Consider the following 20,299-nt stretch of genomic DNA (forward strand, 5'->3'; position numbering starts at 1 on the left):
GTGTTTTGTTTAAGTTGTTTTGTAATGTAGTCAGGTCAATTTAACATGCCAGTGGGTTCATATTTGTGTTTGATTTAGGTTTAAACCACAGTGATATGCAAATGTATGATGAGGCTTGATTGTCATCTGTGCAGGTCCCGCCATGTTTAGATCAGTCTGAGGATGAGGGTTTCCAATCAGCTTCCAACCTGACTCCAGACTCTCAGTCAGAGACCAGCCCTGTTCCAGACATTGACATATGGGAAGCTCTCCGCACGTTTGAGCCTGGAAGACGCCGCTGTTGGGAATCTGTTGGCTGGTAAGTGACACTTAAGTTGTGCTGTTGAAAGGTTGATCATTAGCACAGCAAGCTACTTTCCAGAGAAAAGTTATACCAAGCTGCAGCACATGAAATACAATTACAAAACAAAGTTATTTTACTTGGTAGGGGCTGCAACTACCAATTGTTTTCATGATTTATTATAGGGATGTGCGTGGTAATTAGCTGACAGATTAATTAAATGTTGCTGCCTTTGCTAGTTGGCACCAATAACACTAGTCGGTTAAAGTTATTTTTAAAGTTGTCATTATTTTAACCATTTGAAACCTGAGCAAATTGGCTTTATTTCTTTTAATTTATTGGGTGAAGGCAATGAGCAGCTTAACAAGAAATGAAAAAAATATTAAAAAAAACAAGTAAAAAGGTACCTAAAAATTTGCAATACATGAAAAATAACAATGAACACTGAAGTAACCTGAAAAAAACTGACATTTTTCCCAATTTTTATTTTTATTTTTTAATATTTTTTTTATTTATGTATTTTTAAAAATAACTTTCCAATAATTTCTCTCTACTTCTTTTTCAAAACTAATTTCCAAGTTCTGAAAGGGGTTTGAATGCGGCACAAGAAAACTGATGTTGATCCAGGTTTCCAGGGTAAAACTATTGCGTTTACCTAATTGAAATGTGGTTGTAATAATCAGGCGTGTTTCCTAAAGATTTATTCTCCTCAAGAATATTGTTACCAATCAATTCAAATAGTTCCTATAATATATGCAATATTTGTGTGACAATGATTAACCTAATAGATTAAAATATCCAAACTGATGAACTGTTTTCTGAGTGATTCTTACTTTAGGACTAGTTGACCAGTCTAAGTTTTAACTTCTTTTGAAACAGCAGGTCAGTCAACTGGTCAGTTATTGTTGATTAACTGATTAATCTTTTAGTCTGTAAAATATCAGAAAATGATGAAAAATACCTATCCCAAGTTGACCTTTGGCATTATTGCTTGTTGAATGACTTGTAATTCAGTATTTTTTAGAGTTGTTGGGAAACTTCTATTGATTGACATAACTAGTGTAAATGAAGCAAAGCAAAACAAGCAGTTAAAAAGGAACACGTGGAGTATAACTTAAAAAGTCAACAATGTATTAGAGAGCTCAACCTATAGTTACCAATGTTATCAGTTTCACTCTCCCTCTCTGGAACACGGTACCACATTTTACATTTTTTTCCTACTAGCCCACCAGGGAAAAGAGAGTCACTCTATCTAACAGAGGGAGGCAGGGAGGCCTTCGACCAGCTCTATCGCCTGTGGGAGGGGGAGATGAGGGTGGTCAGCACTGCTACCCCCTCTCCTCTTCTCCCGCTGCCCTTGGACTCTCAGACACAACTGGTATTCGACCTCCTCAACGTCTTGATCGGAGTGGCGTCCACGACCTTCCCTCTCAACCAGGTGCATTTCATTATCTTTATTTATGATCCTCTTAAATGCAATAAAACGCAGTTGATATGTTGTTTTAGGGCTCCGTCAGACTGAAGTGATAAACGTGAATGAAGTGATAAAAGCACTGTGACAGCTTACAATTACCAAAAAAAAAAACAGAGAAGAGAAACTAAGAGCAGAATCAATGGCCAATCTGTGCCTGTGTGGCATAAACAAACCCAGTTGACTTATAAAAGCATATTACCTCAAAACTACAAAAGAAATAAAGTGACAGTGTCAAGCACAAGCAGTCGCCTGACAAGATGCATTAAATGACCAGGAAACAAATGAAAATTTTCTTAATGCCAAAAAGAAAAACCACAGGAGAGCTCTTCTGTTGCTTTATTGTTTCCCATTAAGTTTTTATATCCCCAAAAGATTATAGTTATTTACAACATAAATTGAATCCTTGTTCTGTCTTTTACTCCCTCAGCACCTTTTGTTCTGGCACTCTGTCATTAACATGCAGGCTGGTAGAAGAGGTGGACGCAATGTATCATGAACAGCTGTACAATCTATCTAATACAATGCTCCTGCATCCCTTGCAACTTCTGCAAGGCGTATAATTTTAAAAGTTTTGCTGAGACTGTAAGAGAGGCGTTTATTAAACTCAAAGGTAATCTTTGAGGCTGTGCTTTGTGGCAGTGTTGTGCTGGATTGCAAAATATTGTCTGTGTTATTTCTGTCGCCCCAGAAGGGTCCTGTCTAGGAATTTCCAGTTCTCATAAAACAACCGTGGGAAGGACAACATAACAAACACTTGATTATGTATCGTGGTCTAAAATAATAATACCACCACAACCCGTGGCTATAGAAATCACTGTGGAGGTCACTGTCCGACTGCCTCAACAGAAATTCAATATTACAAGCTTCACAAAGACGGACTTTGCTGCAGGGCTGTTTTATTGGATGTTATTAGACTGTACAGTTACTCATTGTATTTTGTCCACCGTCTGTAAATATGTGATCTCCTTCCCAGAGTGTTCAGTTTGACGTCAGACCTGGTGTGTGCGTGTCAGGAGCCTCTCCAGAAAGTGTCTCTCGTCTCTTGGGGGAGCTGGCCCAGTATGGCACCTACTACTTGAGGCTTAGTCGCTTTTCTCTGCAGAGTGCTGACAAAAAAGGCCTAGTCTTTCAGGTATGTTTGCATAATCATCATTAATACCGTTGAGACTTCACATTTCACACCTCCCCTCCCTGCTCATACTCATACCAGGACTTTTGTTGTTGCTATTGTTGCGGTCATAAATTCAATTCAAAATATTTTATTTGTCCCGCAAGGAGCAGTTTGAGACATATGAGTTTGCAAACACAAGTGCACAAAAACAATTCATTCACATATATATATATATATATATATATATATATATATATATATATATATATATATATATATATATATATATATATATATAAATTAGTTTTAATACTCAAGAGTTTATGGGTTTTAGGTTAATGGAAACTCTGTAGCCAACAAAATTCAACACCATGAAGCCAAATTAAGTAAAAAAAAAACTGCAAAAGTATAAATCAAAGCTGAAGTAACAGTCACTATTCCCATGGTTTTACACCTGCATAATAAAATAAAGTTAACATATTTTTCTCCTAGGCTTTTACAGGTGGTCTGCGTAAGTATCTGCATTATTACAGAGCTTGTGTTCTCAGCACTCCACCTGCCCTCAGCCTGTTGACTATTGGCTTCCTCTTCCGCAAAGTGGGCCGCCAGCTAAGGTGAGTTCAGACCTTTTTTCCCTTTATGTGTTAATGGTGTCAATTTCCCACTTTTGAACCTCAACCTCACCCAGTCGACAGTGCAGTCGTGTCCGAGAGGACCTTGATGCAAATATCATCAGATCAAAAAAATCTCTGCTCTCTTTTAATCTTAGGTATCTGTCAGAACTGTGCTGCGTCGACGGGCCTTTGGGTGCAGGACAGGCTACCTTCCCTGTGGTGAGTACTCTTTTATCTGCAAACTGCAATATGTCATCCGTCACTGCTGTGTTTAGCCTATCAGATGGGATGTCAGCTCCGTGCCATGTGGCTCTCCTCAGGGTGTTAAACTGCTGTCCTACCTGTACAATGAGGCACAGAATAACTGCAGCAATGAGAACTATCCGGTCCTGCTGTCGCTGCTGAAGAGCAGCTGTGAACCCTATACACGGTCAGTGACTACGCTTCTCATACTGGCATGTGTCCTCAAAACAAAATGATACAACCCAAGGACATGACTTTACTTCATTCATATGCAGAACTTGCTCTATTGATCTGTTTTTCAGGGATCGTCAGGACTGAGAGCCTGTTTAGACTGAGTATTAATATGTGTCTTAGGTGATCAAATCAAAAGAAGAAAGCTCTGAAGCCCTTTTTACTCAGAGACCCCACCATAGGGCCACTGTGAAGTCCCCTCTTTATGCCACATTTTTTTTTATTTTTACCCAGAACAAACAACGGCAGCATCGTCTGCTTCAGTGTGTGATTTTTCGATAGCATGTCTGCATGGCAGAAGAAAAAAGGGGCGTGACGTGTAACACAACAGCATCTGTCTTTAGTGTAACATGTAACATTTACAATGACAGCCCTGTAAACAATAACAGTGGCATTAAATGCCAATAACAATCTTTTACCATCCCTGTATATGGCAGTTGATCCTTACCCTCTGCTCAGAGGGTAAGGAGGTACTGGACCTCATTTCTTTCCCATTTTGTGGACATTTTCAGCCACTGTTCTTGTTTGAGTTAACTGCTGCTAGTTGCTTTTTAAGTCTCCTGCAGTCGGTTACACACATAACATGTATTCAAAACGTCACAACTGTCCAGCCCATGGTGCCGTCCTTCCAGCTGTCCCTTTTATATGGAAACTGTTTCTGCACTGTTACTAGCTCCAATGCCAACTTAAAGATTAGACAACTGTCACCCCATTTTGCAATCCCATGTCTTACTCAGAGTGGTGAGGTGGCAGAACGACATGATATTCCTGCCTTGGGCAGGCTTAAGTCTGTCTGTTCACAGCCGGCATTAGAGTGACCACTTGTGATATGATCTTACTTTCCTGCTCTATATGCAAGTAAATGCATACATCATTTCCACTCAAAAGGTCCAAAAGCATTGTTGTTTTTAACTGGCGGGAGATTTGCCATGCTATACGCAGTCTCACAGCTGTTTATATTTTAAATTGGGTAAAATTGCGTTTGATTGTAGACCTGCGCACAGTGCATTGATTTGCTCAGCCCCTCCTCGTCCCGCTCTCCCCTCCCTCTGCTTCCCTCTGGTTCTGCTTACTATGAGTGAAGTGCAACCCGGCAGTCACTGCGCTCCCCTGCTGCTAGGAGACCACTGTTGCAGGAGTATGCGCTTCATGCCGGGTACATTTGAGAATCCACCTGCCCACACAACTGCCCTATTCACACAGGACTAGTTCTAGCAGGGGACCTAGTGCTTTAAAAATTAACCCCCCCTCCCCCCATCGCCTGTGTTTCATGCGGCAGATTCGCTCAGGATAAGCAAATCTCTATTTTGCTCAAATTTACTGACATTACCCCCCAGATACGATGCACACAGTCATTTAGAAATCCATTCTGTAAACACAGAATAACTACACACTGTTAACCTGTGTGGATTAAACAAACAATTGATTCTGCCAAACACTGGTCTCGTCATCCATTTCATCTTTTGAGATTTCACTCCACAGTTTGAGTTTGCTTTTTATGCCAGTGGGTCTCTTTACTGTGTAGCCAGATGAGCCTCCTGCACCCAAAATGCTGTCAAAACTTTCTTTAATAATTGCCAACGACGCCTCTGTAACTTTTGTCCGGGAAAGGGGCAGAATCAAGGCACTGAGAAAAGAGAAAACCTAAATATGACCCCAAATCACAGAGATGCAGATTCTACTAATGCTGTACTCATATTATTCAGTTCAATTTAGTTTATCATAAAGCCCAATATCACAAATCACAATTTGCCTCAGAGGGCTTTACAACATACGACATCTCGCTGTCCATGGACCCTCACAGCAGATTGGGAAAAACACCCCCTAAAAAAACCCTTTAACAGGGAAAAAAATGGCATCACATGACTTCTGGTAGAAAATTAGTTGTAGAATTTTTACTTGACAAATTACAGACATTGCAGATTCGTTCCGAATTAAGATAACAAATTACCAGAGGTCCCCTGGTAGTACTAGTCCTGTGCGATAAGGGCTAAAATGACTGATTTTTTTAGGACTGTTTAACAGATGCTGCTGTGTTAGCCGGTGCTAACTGGGCAGACATTGAACTGACAGTTTGCATGAGAACGGCGACTGCAGGGACGGTCGGCCAGTGCTGCGTCTAACCTGCAAAGCGGCAGCTGTAGACATTTGTTTTTGGAGTTTGAGTGGGATTAGCAAGGAGGTCAGCTGAGTAGGTGGGGCTTTTATTTGGCCCAAGACACTGCTTAAAGAATGTGGTCTGAGCCATTGGACCTCAAATCCCATTGACAACACAATCTGTACTTTGAGCTTTCAACTTATGATCCAATCCCCCAAGATGCATGTTAATACCAGACAGGGTTGGAAATTAAGTTTTTGGCCACCTGCCACTGTGGCTGATGGATTCCCCAGTCTACCAGCCTTGTAATAGGTTACCATTGTTTTTCTGCCTCGTTAGTTAAGCAGATCTAGCAGCAACTTTTATATTTTACTAGTATTTGGCGAGTGGCTTGTACTAATTTCCAGCCCTTATTCAAGGTGTAAACAGGGCCTGACAGTTTTTACTGTGCTTCACTCAGGTTTGTGTCTGACTGGGTGTATAGCGGCGTGTTTCGGGATGTTTACGGAGAATTCATGATCCAAGTCAACGAGGACTATCTCGGCTTCAGAGGTGAGATGACGTACTCATGCCGTCTTCAGTCAGCAGGTTCTGAAAATGAAAAGCCTGCCCGACAGATTGTCTCGCAGAAAAAAATAGATTTCATTACAGCCTTTATTGCCTAGTAGGATTTGTCCTTGTGTCTATAAAGGATGTCATGAAGTTATTGGATGATAATCAGTGGGAAACAAAATCAGCTACCACAGCTTTGGAGACCAGAGCCATCTCTGCTCTGTAAGCCACAGGGACAGACTCAAATAAATAATGTTCCTTTATTCTCTTCAGTTGGTGCACCATGCTGGCTGAAACAAAACATTTTCTGAAGTAAATGAGTTTTTTCTTACATTTCTCTCCTGTAATTGCCCTTGACAAATCTGGACTGGCTGAATTATTATACTTCAGTCCAATTAATGACTTCGTTCTTTAAGGAGAGCAGAGAGTTGAGACAGAAGGAGATGATCCTCTCAGGGCACATAAATTCAGACCTGTCTGTACTGACTGACTGAAGATTTCACAGTATTGTACTGTTTGATATAAAGACATAGTTATTGTTACTGCTCAAGTGTAAAAGAGATTGGGGGTTCCAATTAGGGCTAAGATTATTTTGAATATCAAATGAACTGCTGATTAACAGATTAAACAGAAACAAAAATAATTACATTTACTTAATATTAGATCAAGAAAGCATTGAATTCTCATATTTCTGAGCCTGGAACCTTCAAATTGTGGGTCTTTTTTGTTTGTTATAAAAAGGTATGTGAATATCAACAAATGGACCAATTGTTGCAGCTTTAGTTATAACAATGAAACAGTATTGCATACCATTATATTGACACTAATAGTAATAAAATGAGACATTTTTTCTGATTTTGTGAAAACAAAATCTGAACATATTATGGCAGAGCTGAAACGATTTTTTGATCAACAGAAAATTAGCAAGCAATTATACTGATAATTGATTTAGTTAAAATACTCAACTCTTGGTGCCACCTTTTCAAATGTAAGCAGACAGTACACTGATCGGCAAATCACAAGGAATGGATTACAGCCGCTGATAGGAGCACAAATTGCGCATCAGTTGTAACCACTATTTTCCTGTCTTATGTTTCCGATTCACAAAGGCACTTTGCTAATGATATTACAGTGCAAAACATGGCTATTAAAGTTTGCAGCTAAGTGCAGTTTACCCTTTTTTCTGTGTAAATGCAATTACTGGTGCACAGAGTGTAAATGCTGTCGTTGCACCAAGAACACAGTAGGCAGAACAACGGCAGAGAGAAAAGAAAAAAAATTCAGACTGTGAGCTACAGGTTCTGACGGAGGTGCAGAGGCGTTCCTTAAAACTTCAGGCAAGGAATTGAAATGTGATAGAGAGAAACCGTAGGGATTTAATATCCCTGTCTGTCAGTGCTGTTGATGTTTTCAAATGCATACCTTCAGACTGTAAAAGAAGATGGCATGATTTTAAGCACAGAAAAAAGAAAACAGTATCATTCAATGTGCTTCAGTTAAAAACAACTCTGAAGATAGTTTTAATTGTAGCTGCGTGTGGCTGATCTGTTCTGAATTCTACAGTTTTTGCTGTGTGGCTACTTTGCACAGAAAGGGTGGGTGGCGCAAACTACGTTTGAAAATGTGGCTCTTAAAAAATGAATGGCCTTTTTTTCCTACATTTATCTGAATTTTATAAACAACAATTAAGAAAATTATTGGCAGATTAATCAATATTGAAAATAATTTTAGTTGCAGCCCTGTATTAGGAAGCTTTTAGTAAGCAAGAATAATCTTGACAAAAGCCTGTTCCTTAAATGAGTACATGCTGTTACTGCCTCATTTTGGCAGAACTCCATAAATATGGTTTTATATGAATCATTACAGCCTGTCCAAATATTGTATGTCATGCAACACCCCATTCAAGGTCAGACCATCACCTCGGCTTTGTCTGGCTAAGAGGTTCATTTGCTCATCGGCTACACCTCATCAACTCCTGCAGTGAACCTCTGCACTTCTCGCTCCCGCTTTTTGGAGGACACACAAATGTCATTGTTCTCCTCGAAGTCCGTCGGCCAGGGAAGCAATCAGCGGCTAAGCTTTCTTGGCAAGCCGCAGGCTTTCTGTAAAGAGCTCTGGAAGCTCAGTGCATTCATGTTCTCTTATGCTTTTTGCTTAGGATCACTGAGCTAAGCGCCAACAATTTCCAAGTGTTAATTCAAGCGACCAGAGTTTTGCCATGCCCCGTAAGTCATACTAATAAGGAAAAGTTTTAGGCCCAGTGCTGGCTGAGTATTACTTCACCACTATTTTTTATTTTTTAAGTTGTGAATGTGTTGTACTGTTATTGGAGACATAATGGAGCAGTAAAACTACTTGGTCTAAATTGTAGAGCAGCATCTAATAGGCGTCTCTGAATCTGTGCAGACAAACACTTCTGGGTCCAAGGCTACACTCTGATCTCAAAGGATGTGGAGGATTGTGTGCCCATCTTCCTGAGACACATTGCCAATGATGTATATGTCTGTGGAAAGACCATCAACCTCCTCAAGATCTGCTGCCCGCAGGTGTGTTTTGCACATTTAACACATTCATGTATGCAGATGGTGGATTTTATGCAGCTGAATGTTGTGTAAAGATATCGATGCATATAACCTAAATTAAGTCTTAATTTATTCAGCACAAAGAGAATCTTTGTTTGCTGTGAATACATTAGGCATATAAAACATTAAACCGTAAGATTATCCTTACCATATTTGATCTGTTTTTCTTGCTGTTTCAACAACTGCGATGGCTAAGACAAGCACACATCGGCTCTGCCATCCACAAAATCCACAGTTATCCACCTGCCACAACATGCTTCTACCAATTTAAAAATCCATACTGCCCAAAGGAGATGGGACAAAGAATCAATACTGCAACATATGGGGACACAGGCTCCGGCAAAGCGTTATCAATACATGTGCATCAGTATGGGGATAAATTATCTTGTGGAATGAAGGCAGAGTGTTTTCATAATTTATTGCAGACATTTGAACTCTGAACTGTACATCTGTCACTGCCAGTTTAAGTCATGCTTTGTAAAACCAGAATCAGCTTTATTGGCCAAGCACGTGTGCACATACAAGGAATTTGAATACATGCAAAGAATAGATATACAGCTAAAAACAAGGACCACAAAGCTGGACATAGTGAAAACAAACACTTCTCTACGATAAACATTTGTGTTTGTTTGTGAGGAAACATGATTGAATTCTCAATAACCACGTATGTGCATGTATCCCACCATTGCTCCGCCCTCTTTAAGCATGCCAGAATGAGCACAATCACTCACAGTTACACAGACACACACAGACCTTACCTCTTTGCCAAATTTTAGCATCGTAGGGCAAAAACTGTGGCTGCTAAAGCAGGAAAAATGTATATGAACCAAACAACCGACAAACCAGCCAATCAACTGGTAAACTGAGCTGTGGAACTGCTAGTCACAGCTAAAATAACTTATTATTTTAGAGAATATTTCCCTCTTTTGTGACTGCGCACTCATAAGGTATCTAGGAGTGAAAAAATTAGTCAATTAAACAAGTGGTTTATGTAAAGAAAAATAATTGTCAACTATTTTGAAAATGCTAACCATACAAACCAAAATACCCACGTGGGTGGGTGTTAATAATATCTTGCATTTGATTTGCATTACTTCGCTATGCATTGTTGATTGATCTGCTGGATAGAAAAAAATAATAATAATAAAAAAAGAAAATGCTTACCATTCCTTGGTCCTAAAATTGTGAGGATTTACTGCTTTTCTCTGTTTTAAATGTAAACTGAATATTTTGGGTTTGGGGTTCGGGTTGTAATTGGGCAAAACAAGACATCTGAAGATGACACCTTGGACTTAAGGAAGTTATGGGTTTTTTTCAGTCTGTTCTGATATTTAAAAGACAAAATAAATTGTTTTTTTTTAAATTGTTAAATCTAGAAGAAAATAAAGATCATGGGATTAATCAGTAGTTGCAGCTCTAGATGGACCAAATGATATTAAGGCTGCAATTAACTATTATTTTTTATTAGCGATAAAGCTGCAATTTTTTTTCTAGGTTGTTTGCTCTTTAGAACATCAGACCAACAGTTTATAAGACATGTTGAACCAAATGTCACATTTTAGAAGCAGGAACAATCAATTTTTTACATTTTTGCTTAAAAAAATTACTAAAATGATTGATCAATTATCAAAATAGTTTCCTCTATATTTTCTTTCAATGCACTAATTGATTACTTTTGATTGATTACTTGATTGTTTCAAATTAAAATGATACTCTTGCATGTTTTTAGGCCTGCCTGTATGGTGAAGCCATTGATACTGTGAACTTATCACAATTAGTGTAACATTACCGTGTGATTCTCAGCACTGCTGCCTGTAAAGCACCTGCATAAAAACCCGAAGCCTAAGAGTTATTCTTATGAATGGACTCCCCACTGTGCTTGATAGCAGCAAGACTATCATGCCAGACTAATGGAAATGGAAGCTTTGGAAGTTTTTATGTAGTGTAATTTTATTTTATTTTCTCTCTGCTCTGTGACTCTCTTGCTGATTCACCAGCACATTGTGTTTTTTATGACTCGACCTACCTGACCTGAACCGCAGGGCCCATGCTCCTGACTAATTGGCATTCTGTAACTACACTGTTTCTCTGTATGCTAATTTTTACTGGTGTTGGGGTCTGTTATTCCTGGACAATCTGCAGGATGGCTATGAAAACATGTTTTTATTTATTTTAATTAACCTTTATTTAACCATGTAAAGTTATGCATTGCAAAAGTGAAAAGTGCTAATGCGCAAATAGCTATCCACTTGATTTGATGTGGCCAGAAATGATGTGTTTTGAACAGAGTACATTGTGGCTGATGTTTTGAATGAAACAACCAATTGCACTGCTGGTTTGCAGTGTGGGTTCAGCTGTAGAGTTTAGTTAGTTTTTCAAAAAGATTCCCCACAGACAATACACTGCAAGGCTAATTACTTTCTTCTGCAGCTGGAACTACCCTGTTTCTGTTTCTGTTTTTTTTCTTCTTTTCTTTCTTTTTTTTATACAAAAGGTATTGGAACTTTAACAATGAGTCAACCAATTAGTTGTTCAACAGAGAATGTGTTCAAGCAGAAATACAGAAATTTCTGATTTTGGCTGTTTCTCTGTCTAATATGATAGGGTAGACACTGTTTACTCAGGATGTTTCTTTTTTCATTGTGATTTAATCTGTGGATATTTTTTCTTGATTAATTGATAAGTTGTTTGGTCTGTAAAATGTCAGAAAGTGGTGAAAAATGTCAATCAGTGTTGTCCCAAAGCCCAAGAGGACATCCTGCCCTTTTTTGTCTACAGCCCAAAGAAATTCAGTTTCCTGTCTTAGAGGAGTGAAGAAATCAGAAAGTACTGGCATTTAAGAAGCAGAAATTAGAGATTTCATAAATTTTCTCAAACCGATTAGTAGATTATGAAATTAGTTAGCGATTTATTTAATAGTTGATAACTAATCGATTAATCATTGCCGTTTTAATATATACTCCTTCCTGAGGTTTAATAGACTGATTGATTAATCAATCAATCAGTCAATCAAATGATGCTGAGATTAATCAGAAATTGTGAAAATGATGAGTTTCAGCCCAAAAAGGAACTTTGGAGTCCAAGATAAATTCAAAGAAAGGCTATTTTTAAAAGCTAAACAACAGCCATTTTGAAGAAAAAGTTAAGTGGGAATTGTGGGGAGGCTTGATGGTTCACCTTTGAGGGAGCTAATTTGTACCATGGGCACTGAGTTGCGAGGAGGATGAGTACGTTTGTAATGTAATTGGTTTGTTTGCAATTATGTGTATGTTTCTCTTTCTTTGTTGTTGTTTCCACCCAGGACCACTTTGGAAATAAGTGTATTTAGCAATGCTATTAAGTGCTTTCCTCTGGGATTTTTGTCATTGTACTTCTTTGAGTGTTGTGCTTTATATTCCTAATAAAAAACAAAATAAGATGAAATAAAAAGTTCTAAAAAAAACACACAATGTCACCGACATAAAACATCATCACTAAAACAATCAGCCTACTTTTTAGCACTAACTCTCTGTTAACTTTGTGTCCTCAGCACTACATCTGCTGGTCAGAGCTGCCGGTGCCTCGCATCGCTGTCACCTTCTCCCTCCAGGAGGTGGAGGAGATTGAGAGGGACTGTGCTGTGTACCGCGGACGCATGGAGAGGGTTGCTAAGCACAGTGCCATCAGCAGGGAGGAGCAGGTACTGAGACACATGCATATTGTTGTAATGCAGTAGCATCTTGCCTGTGATGTCTTTTTACACGTTCTCTTCTAAGGTCTGAGCTTATGCTCCTCACCTGACCAGAGCTTTGGTCATTAACAAAAAGAAAGATATATGAGTATGTTCTTATGTTGGCAGACATGGCAGTCAACATGGTGTATTCTCTTAATAAAGACACCATTATGTCTCTGCTAGCTAACTTTAAAAATCAAGGATAGCCTAAACCTTAGGAAGAGAAGGCAAATCTGAAGTAAGACAAGTCATTACGCAGGAATTCTCACTTTAGACAGAGAGAGGAGTTTCTTTTTTTACATAACATGATCCATGATGGTGACACTGCCCCTCAAGTACTAAGAATTTCAGCAGAGAGTCATTATAATGATGCAGCTGAAGTCTGGGGCTTGCATGCTGCTTGATTTAGTGTAACAGCCTGATGTGTATGACCTATATCGTGTGTGTGCTGCCGGTAGTGCTGACTGGCAGAGGTGTGGAGGAGGAGAGGTGAGCCACAGGGCAGCCGGATAGATCTTTGTTAATGATGATTTCTTGTCTGTCTATTGTAAGGCCCAGCGAGCAGAGCAGGCACGCCAGGAGCTGATCAATCAGGTCAGAGAGTCAGCAGCCAAAACCCTGGAGAGCATCCGCGGTTAGTGTTACACATTCTCTCTCTCACACACACACACACAGACACACACAGACACACACACTGCGAGTTTAATTTTATATACTGCTTGATGTATATGCACACCCCCATATAACCCTCAACTTCTTGACTCTTGAATGCATAAGTTTCCTCTCCGGAGAGCAGCAGAGATGCACAGAGGTAATAGCAATGAGGAATGCTTTCGAATGGCTCACAGCACTATGGGCTGTGAAATCTAATCATTGCTCGCACAGTTTAGCAAACTCCTCACATCATTTATTACTCCAAAAAGTGTTTGGGAGGTGTGGCGAACAGTCTGTCCTGATGCTCTGTGCATGTCTTGGCATATTTGTGTGTGTTTGCATGAGGCAGATGGTGATGTTGTTTTGTGGGTGTGTTTGTGCGTGTGAGAGAGACAGAGATGTTATGTACTTTACTATGTGTGGGGCGGAAAGCAGCTCACCGTTATGTCTCTCGGCTCCTGTAGGGCGCCAGGTGTCCCAACGTCTGGCTGAGGAGGCCAAGAAGAGGGAGCGTTTTGAGGAGCTGAAGCAACACCTGGAGCAGGAGCAAGAGGTAGTAATGTGTGAGAGACGAAGACTAAAGAATTTGTGTGAATAACAGTAACAGAGATTTAAAAGTGTGTTTGTGCATGCATGTGTTGAAAAATATGTGAGAAGAACGGTGATGAGTGTGTCTGTCACAGAAAGAAAATATGGCATGTTAGATGGAAAGAAACCAAACCCTTATTTTTAAAATTTTATAATGATCAAGTGTTAAACCTGCAATAACAGATTTTTTTGGGCCACTTTGAGGCTGCAGAAACAAGTTGTGAGCATGAAATTGCCTTTGATGTTGATATGGGAAACTTGTTAGCAAACAGTTACTATTCACTCATCTAGAAGATATAGAACAACATCATTACTTTGGAGTTGTGTTGTCTCTACCAACCTCTGAGGAAAATATCTGTCTCTTCAGCTGCTAAATGCTTGACTATAATCATCAGCTAGTCACTAACTGTGTCTGCTGTTTGGTGCTGAGCAGGAAGTGTATAGTGGGTTTTTTGGAATGTTTTTCACTAAAAACAGCTGCCTACTGTGGCCAATTATGGTGCTAAAGTGAACCAAAACACTAAAGTTGTGGGCTTAACAGTTGTACAGCTTAACAATGAGCTAAAAGGATAGACTGTAAAAAAATTTCACCTATTGGTTTGTGGACGCCTGTTTTGAAGTTCAGCATGTTGGCCATTGACATCTTTGATTTTTGGAGCCAGAAGTTATTAGAGGTGACCATATTTGAACAAGGTTGGAGCTGTACATTAGCGAGGAGTGGATTTGACTCAGAGACTGTAGCGTTGCCTTGCAGACAACATGTCTCCTAAGAGGCCCTGCCCTTAAAAATTTGTTACTTTAAGCCTTATTGAATCGTAAACAGGTGAGTTATAGAATATTCACAGGGAAATTAGCCAAAGAGACCAAGCTGTTTTTTGTAGCAGACTGTAAATATGTTTAGTTCTGCTGTATAGTTGGGCATTTTAACACGGGGTCTATAAAGGTGACTCCTTTCACGTTGTCATTTTAAACATTGCTATTGTAATATGCATATTGGTTTTAGCTTTACTTTAAAATCAACACATCTCTTAAATCAGAAATGGCTGTTTGGGAGAATGTAAACAGAAATTTGGATTCAAAACCACCCACGGCTTTTGATGCCCATTTTAGAAGCAGAAAGCGATGATGGTGTGTGTGTGTGTGTGTGTGTGTGTGTGTGTGTGTGTGTGTGTGTGTGTGTGTGTGTGTGGGTGTGTGTGTGTGTGTGTGTGTGTGTGTGTGTGTGGGTGTGTGTGTGTGTGTTTGGCACGAGTGGCGAAGTGTAGCCAAGAAGAAGCAGGAGGAGGATGACTTCAGCTTTGCCAGAGAGCTGAGGGACAGAGAAAAGAGACTACAAGCCCTGGAGGAGCAACTGGAGCAGAGAGCCAGGTCTGACTGCATTTACAGCCGCTTGTAGCGACGAACATGTTTTATTGATGATTGATTAATCTCTGTTAAGATTTTATTTGACTAGAATATGTTTACTGGCTATGTGCAAACATGATGGGGCATCAGTTCCATCTGTGCAGGATATTTCAGGAGGTGGGCTTGTGCCAAACTTCCACACAGCTGGGGTAACGGCATGATGCTACAGCATGAGCAAAATGATCAGAGCTTGTAAAACGAGCACAAGTGTATTTCAGTAGGATTGCTGAAAGTTGTTATTTAGCCTAGTGTGGTGCTGGAGCTCAGAGCTGACCCTACACCTGTCCTGTACAGCTTTTCACCTAACAGGTGCAGGTGTCACCTAATCTTTCAGTGGCGTCTTTAACCATTCCTGCCATTCAGCAATATTTGTTTCAAAGTTTCAAGATTTAAGTACCTATAAGATTTTGGATGTGCTGTGACAATATTCCATTCTTTCATTTAACCCCCCGAACCCCCCACCCCACCCCCCAAATTCCATATTTTACCGGCCTTTACTGATTAATTGATTATAAACCATTAAAGTGTCCAACAGTTGCTCAAAATTGAATTCAGAGCCATCACAGATCCAGAAAGCACATATCCACACAGGCTTTTTGCAGACCAGTATGCTTATCAGAGTCCCTCATGAGCACATGCACATGAAAGCTTATCAGCACAGAGTAGAAAGAACACTGATTGCTGGATGATCTGCACTCTAATTTAAATATAAATTATTCAGTATTCAAATAAGACACATTATTTATAGTATGATAGAATATCAGACTTGTCTGCAAAAATTACATCAGCCAATGTGTGTATAGGAATAGCAGCAAATGTTAATCCTTGCTGTCCTTATCTATGTTGAGTACTAATATTAAGATAACTGGAGCAAATCTACCTGATGGAAAAAATCCCATAAATAAAGGTTTTATATTTAGTTCTAAATAGCCATGATTCCACGGTGGCTACAGGTCCTTAAATAATCTTAAAATTTCATAAATACACATTTACTAATAAAAAGTCTTAAAAAGTATTAAATTGTCTTCAATTCAGATTAGGGTTGCATGCACAAAAACAATCATATTGCAATTATTTTAGGAAATATTGCGATTGTGAGATCAGTTGTGATTTTATTACGAATGATAACTGCATTGTTAAACTAATAATAGCCAGCCTGTTAGTTTATGAAAACTGGAAAATGCAAGCGTAACGACGAGAAGAATGATAACTAAAACTGTGCTGCATGTTGAAGGTGTTTTAAAGTTTGGAAAATGATGGAGACCAAGGTGGCAAAATCACACATGCAGAACCTGAAGTTATATATATGTTTACATTTTCACTGCTGGTGTGTATTTCCATTTCAGATTGGTGAAGAAACAGTTAGCAGATGAATTGCTGATGAAAATAATCATTAGTTGCAGCTCTCCATGACAAACGCTTATCTTAACATGCATTAAAGAATACTTCACCAACAATATGACCATTTGTGAATCAAGTAGTCATGCCGTGTTCCCTTGAGTTCTGGAGGAAAGCTAAGATTTCCATCATGATTGATTAGGGAACTCCTTTAACGGCAAAACTATTTCAATACAGCCTTGTACAAACACTCACATAACTACTTCATTATAATCTAAGTGTCATTTATCCAGTCATATGCTTAGTGCTTCCCAAACAAATGTATTTTCATTAAAAAAACAAACCCTAGTTTTGGAGTTTGGCTTTGAAGAGAAATAGTTTTACTTTCAGCTCTGTTTAAATTGTGAAAATGCATGTATTTGGTAAGCACTGAGCATACAACTCAATAGGAGTCGTATGCTTAATACTTATAGTATTACGCTGGATTATACTGCACTGTGTGAGAGTATGTATAAGAATGTGATATAGTTTTTCTGTTTTTGAACATGGTCCCCTATGCATCAATAAATCAATATGTAGATGATTTCAAGGTAACATGGCATGACTAATTGATAAACAAATCTTCATTTTGTGGATGAAGGATTCCTTCAACTGCAGGTTGCTCTGGATGAAATTCTCATCTAAACTATTAACTTGCAACTTGTGTTTTACTACACTCACATTGTAGGAAGGAGCTGATAGCTCAGTACAGCCGTCTGTCAGAGGACGCAGCTCGCAGAGAGAGACGGGCCATGTGGCGGGTGCAGCGAATGAGACTCGACGAAGCCCGGGCTCAGTTCTTCATGCATGACAGGCAGCAGACTCAGGTTTGTAATAAATTAATATAGAAAACAAACACAGAGGACAAGGAAAAGATATTAAAGAGATTATTTAAGGTAAGGGAAAATGTTTAAATCAAAGCTCTCATGTTGTTTTCAGGCACTTCTAGAAAAATATCCTTTAGGGCAGAAGAGACCACCTGTGGAAGCACTGCCACCTGTTCCCTTAGCACAACAGACTTCATCACAACCCACACCGGTATGACAAAACATACTGGTTTTTGAACATTAAACCCCATTTCTTTCCTCTGATTTATGCTCTTCAGAAGTGTGTACTATATAGATGTCCTCATTTGTCCCCTCCTAACAGGAATGTTGGGACCTGTCTGAACAACAGCCAGCGGAGACTCAAGAATCTGATGCTGTGTCACCACCACCTGACCCATCCTCTCCCACCCTCGCTCACCCTACAGTAGACCCTGCCCTCATCTCTGAGAACATTGACATCAATGATTTTCTCCCCAAGTCACCAAATCCTGACAGTCAGCAGGTGGACAGCGCCCTACAGGAGATCGGCTCTGACCTACCTAAGGCGTGTCCTACAGCACAACTGGTAGACTATGACTTCAGTGCCCCCTTTAGTCCGCTTGAAGGTATCACTGGCCGAGCCTCATGCCAGCCCCGGCCTCGCTGGGGACCTGCAGTCCAGCCTGACTTGATCCAAAACCACCCATCTTTTTCTCATATCCCCATAGGAGAAAACATATCTCAAGTTCAGGAAGGTCTCCCCAAAGCCAGCCCCTTTGGCCAAGCAACCAAATCCAGCTTTCCTTTAGGTCAATACACCCCAGAGGAGCCCCAAAATACATCTAAAGAAAACGTTTATGGATATCCCTCTCAAGCATCGGTGCAGCAAGTAAATGCGAGTGGCTCAGTGGCAGAAAACAAGCAGGCGGAAATTAAATCTGTGACGGAGCATACGACTGAAATGGGGGATTTAGAAAGTAAAGTAGAAGTAAATAAAGTCAAGGGTAAATCTGTTGAGCCTGAAAAAGACAATGATTTGATTGCACTGTCCACCTCCCCAAAGCAAAGTGGCAAGAATATTGGTCATCACAAAGCATTGATAAGTCTGTCTGACTGTGGTGGGATTGATTCGCCTAATGCAAGCACTCAGGGCCGCTGCTCGGATGCTCTTAATAAAGCTGATGATAATATTTCTTCGCCAAACATTCATATCTCCAGTATTCACCTAAAAGCTGGAGGGCTGGTTTCAGATATTGTTGCCCAGCAGCCTTCACTTAGCACCCTTGGACATTCCTCTGATGCCCACATAAGGGTCCGAGAGTTTGTATCGGAGGTAACTGGTCCTCTTCAATCCCGCAATATCCATGGCCACGCCTCAGATTCTCACATCAAGATTGGAGAACATGTTTCAGAAGTTGATGCTCCTCTACCTTCCTCCAGTGCTCACGGTCACTCCTCTGATGCACACATTAAAGTTGGGGAAAATGTTTCAGAGATCTCTGCTCCTCTTCCTACTCCAAATGTCCATGGTCATGCCTCAGATGCTAACATCAAAGTCGGTGAGCATGTTTCAGATGTTGTTGCCCCTCTGCCCTCCCCCAGCATTCACGGTCACAGTTCAGATGCCCACATTAAAGTCGGAGAAAACGTCTCAGATGTTTTTGCACCACTTGCTGCTCCCAGCATCCATGGTCACTCCTCTGATGCAAATATAAAAGTGGGCGAGTTTGTGTCTAACATACCTGAAGCAAGACCTCGTTGGAGTAAACATGGGCATGCCTCCGACTGCATTCTGCAGCCAGGCTGCGTGGTTTCTGGAGCTGAACCCTCCTTGTCTGCTCTACCTGGAAGCTCTTATGGTCACTCCTCAGACTCAATGTTGGCTACTGGATGTGTAGTTTCAGGAGAAGAACCCAACCGTTCACCTCTACCAGGCAGTGCCCATGGACACTCGTCAGACTCTGCGTTAACCATCGGATGTGTTGTGTCCAAAGCTGAACCACTTCCATCCCCACTACCGGGCAGCGCCTATGGCCACTCCTCTGATTCGACGCTAGGAATGGGCTGTGTGGTGTTGGGGACGCAGCGACAACCCTCTCCACTACCAGGCAGCACTTACGGCCACTCATCAGATTCTTCACTTGGAGTTGGGTGCATGGTGAAAGGGAAAGGCATCTTAAATCAGCAGAAGCCAGACGACAATGGAGACAGTAAAGGTAATGAATTGTATTAAGTGATGCACAGTCTTCAGTTGTGACTCACAACTTGGCGGAACTGAGGGAACACTTAAGTGCCACTTAGTGAGCTCAAGATAGTATAAGATGTTATGAGCCTTGAATTTATTTGCATCACTCTTATATGTTCTGTTTCTTTTTTAAAAAATTGATTTTTGTTGCATTAATAAGACACAACAAAATAACTTACATAGATGGAGGAGAGGATCTTGACAGGTAAAAGTAAAGAATAAATTTAATCATGATTCAAGACTGGAGTGCTTTCACTCTTAAGCACATAGTTCTTCATAAATACTTCTATTTTCAATTGCTCTTCAATTGCTATAATCTTGTACTTGT

The 20,299-nt window shown here is 40.1% G+C and overlaps 1 protein-coding gene across 1 annotated transcript in view; it reads left to right on the forward strand.

Moving 5' to 3' along the window:
* Nucleotides 1–20,299, forward strand: part of tubgcp6 (tubulin gamma complex component 6) — a 35,408-nt gene that overhangs the window by 1,798 nt on the left and 13,311 nt on the right. The window contains exons 3-17 of the mRNA XM_042495406.2: nucleotides 135–298; nucleotides 1,505–1,718; nucleotides 2,728–2,886; nucleotides 3,358–3,479; nucleotides 3,635–3,698; nucleotides 3,800–3,909; nucleotides 6,512–6,603; nucleotides 9,010–9,149; nucleotides 12,715–12,864; nucleotides 13,450–13,531; nucleotides 14,016–14,104; nucleotides 15,392–15,507; nucleotides 17,609–17,747; nucleotides 17,860–17,958; nucleotides 18,070–19,942. Of these exons, the coding sequence (XP_042351340.2) occupies nucleotides 135–298; nucleotides 1,505–1,718; nucleotides 2,728–2,886; nucleotides 3,358–3,479; nucleotides 3,635–3,698; nucleotides 3,800–3,909; nucleotides 6,512–6,603; nucleotides 9,010–9,149; nucleotides 12,715–12,864; nucleotides 13,450–13,531; nucleotides 14,016–14,104; nucleotides 15,392–15,507; nucleotides 17,609–17,747; nucleotides 17,860–17,958; nucleotides 18,070–19,942 (3,613 nt within the window). The remainder of the gene's footprint in view (nucleotides 1–134; nucleotides 299–1,504; nucleotides 1,719–2,727; nucleotides 2,887–3,357; nucleotides 3,480–3,634; nucleotides 3,699–3,799; nucleotides 3,910–6,511; nucleotides 6,604–9,009; nucleotides 9,150–12,714; nucleotides 12,865–13,449; nucleotides 13,532–14,015; nucleotides 14,105–15,391; nucleotides 15,508–17,608; nucleotides 17,748–17,859; nucleotides 17,959–18,069; nucleotides 19,943–20,299) is intronic.

The sequence above is a fragment of the Plectropomus leopardus genome, chromosome 7 (genome assembly GCF_026936395.1).
Source record: "Plectropomus leopardus strain MGB_pleo_1.0 chromosome 7, ASM2693639v1, whole genome shotgun sequence".
In the NCBI taxonomy this organism is placed as follows: domain Eukaryota; kingdom Metazoa; phylum Chordata; class Actinopteri; order Perciformes; family Serranidae; genus Plectropomus; species Plectropomus leopardus.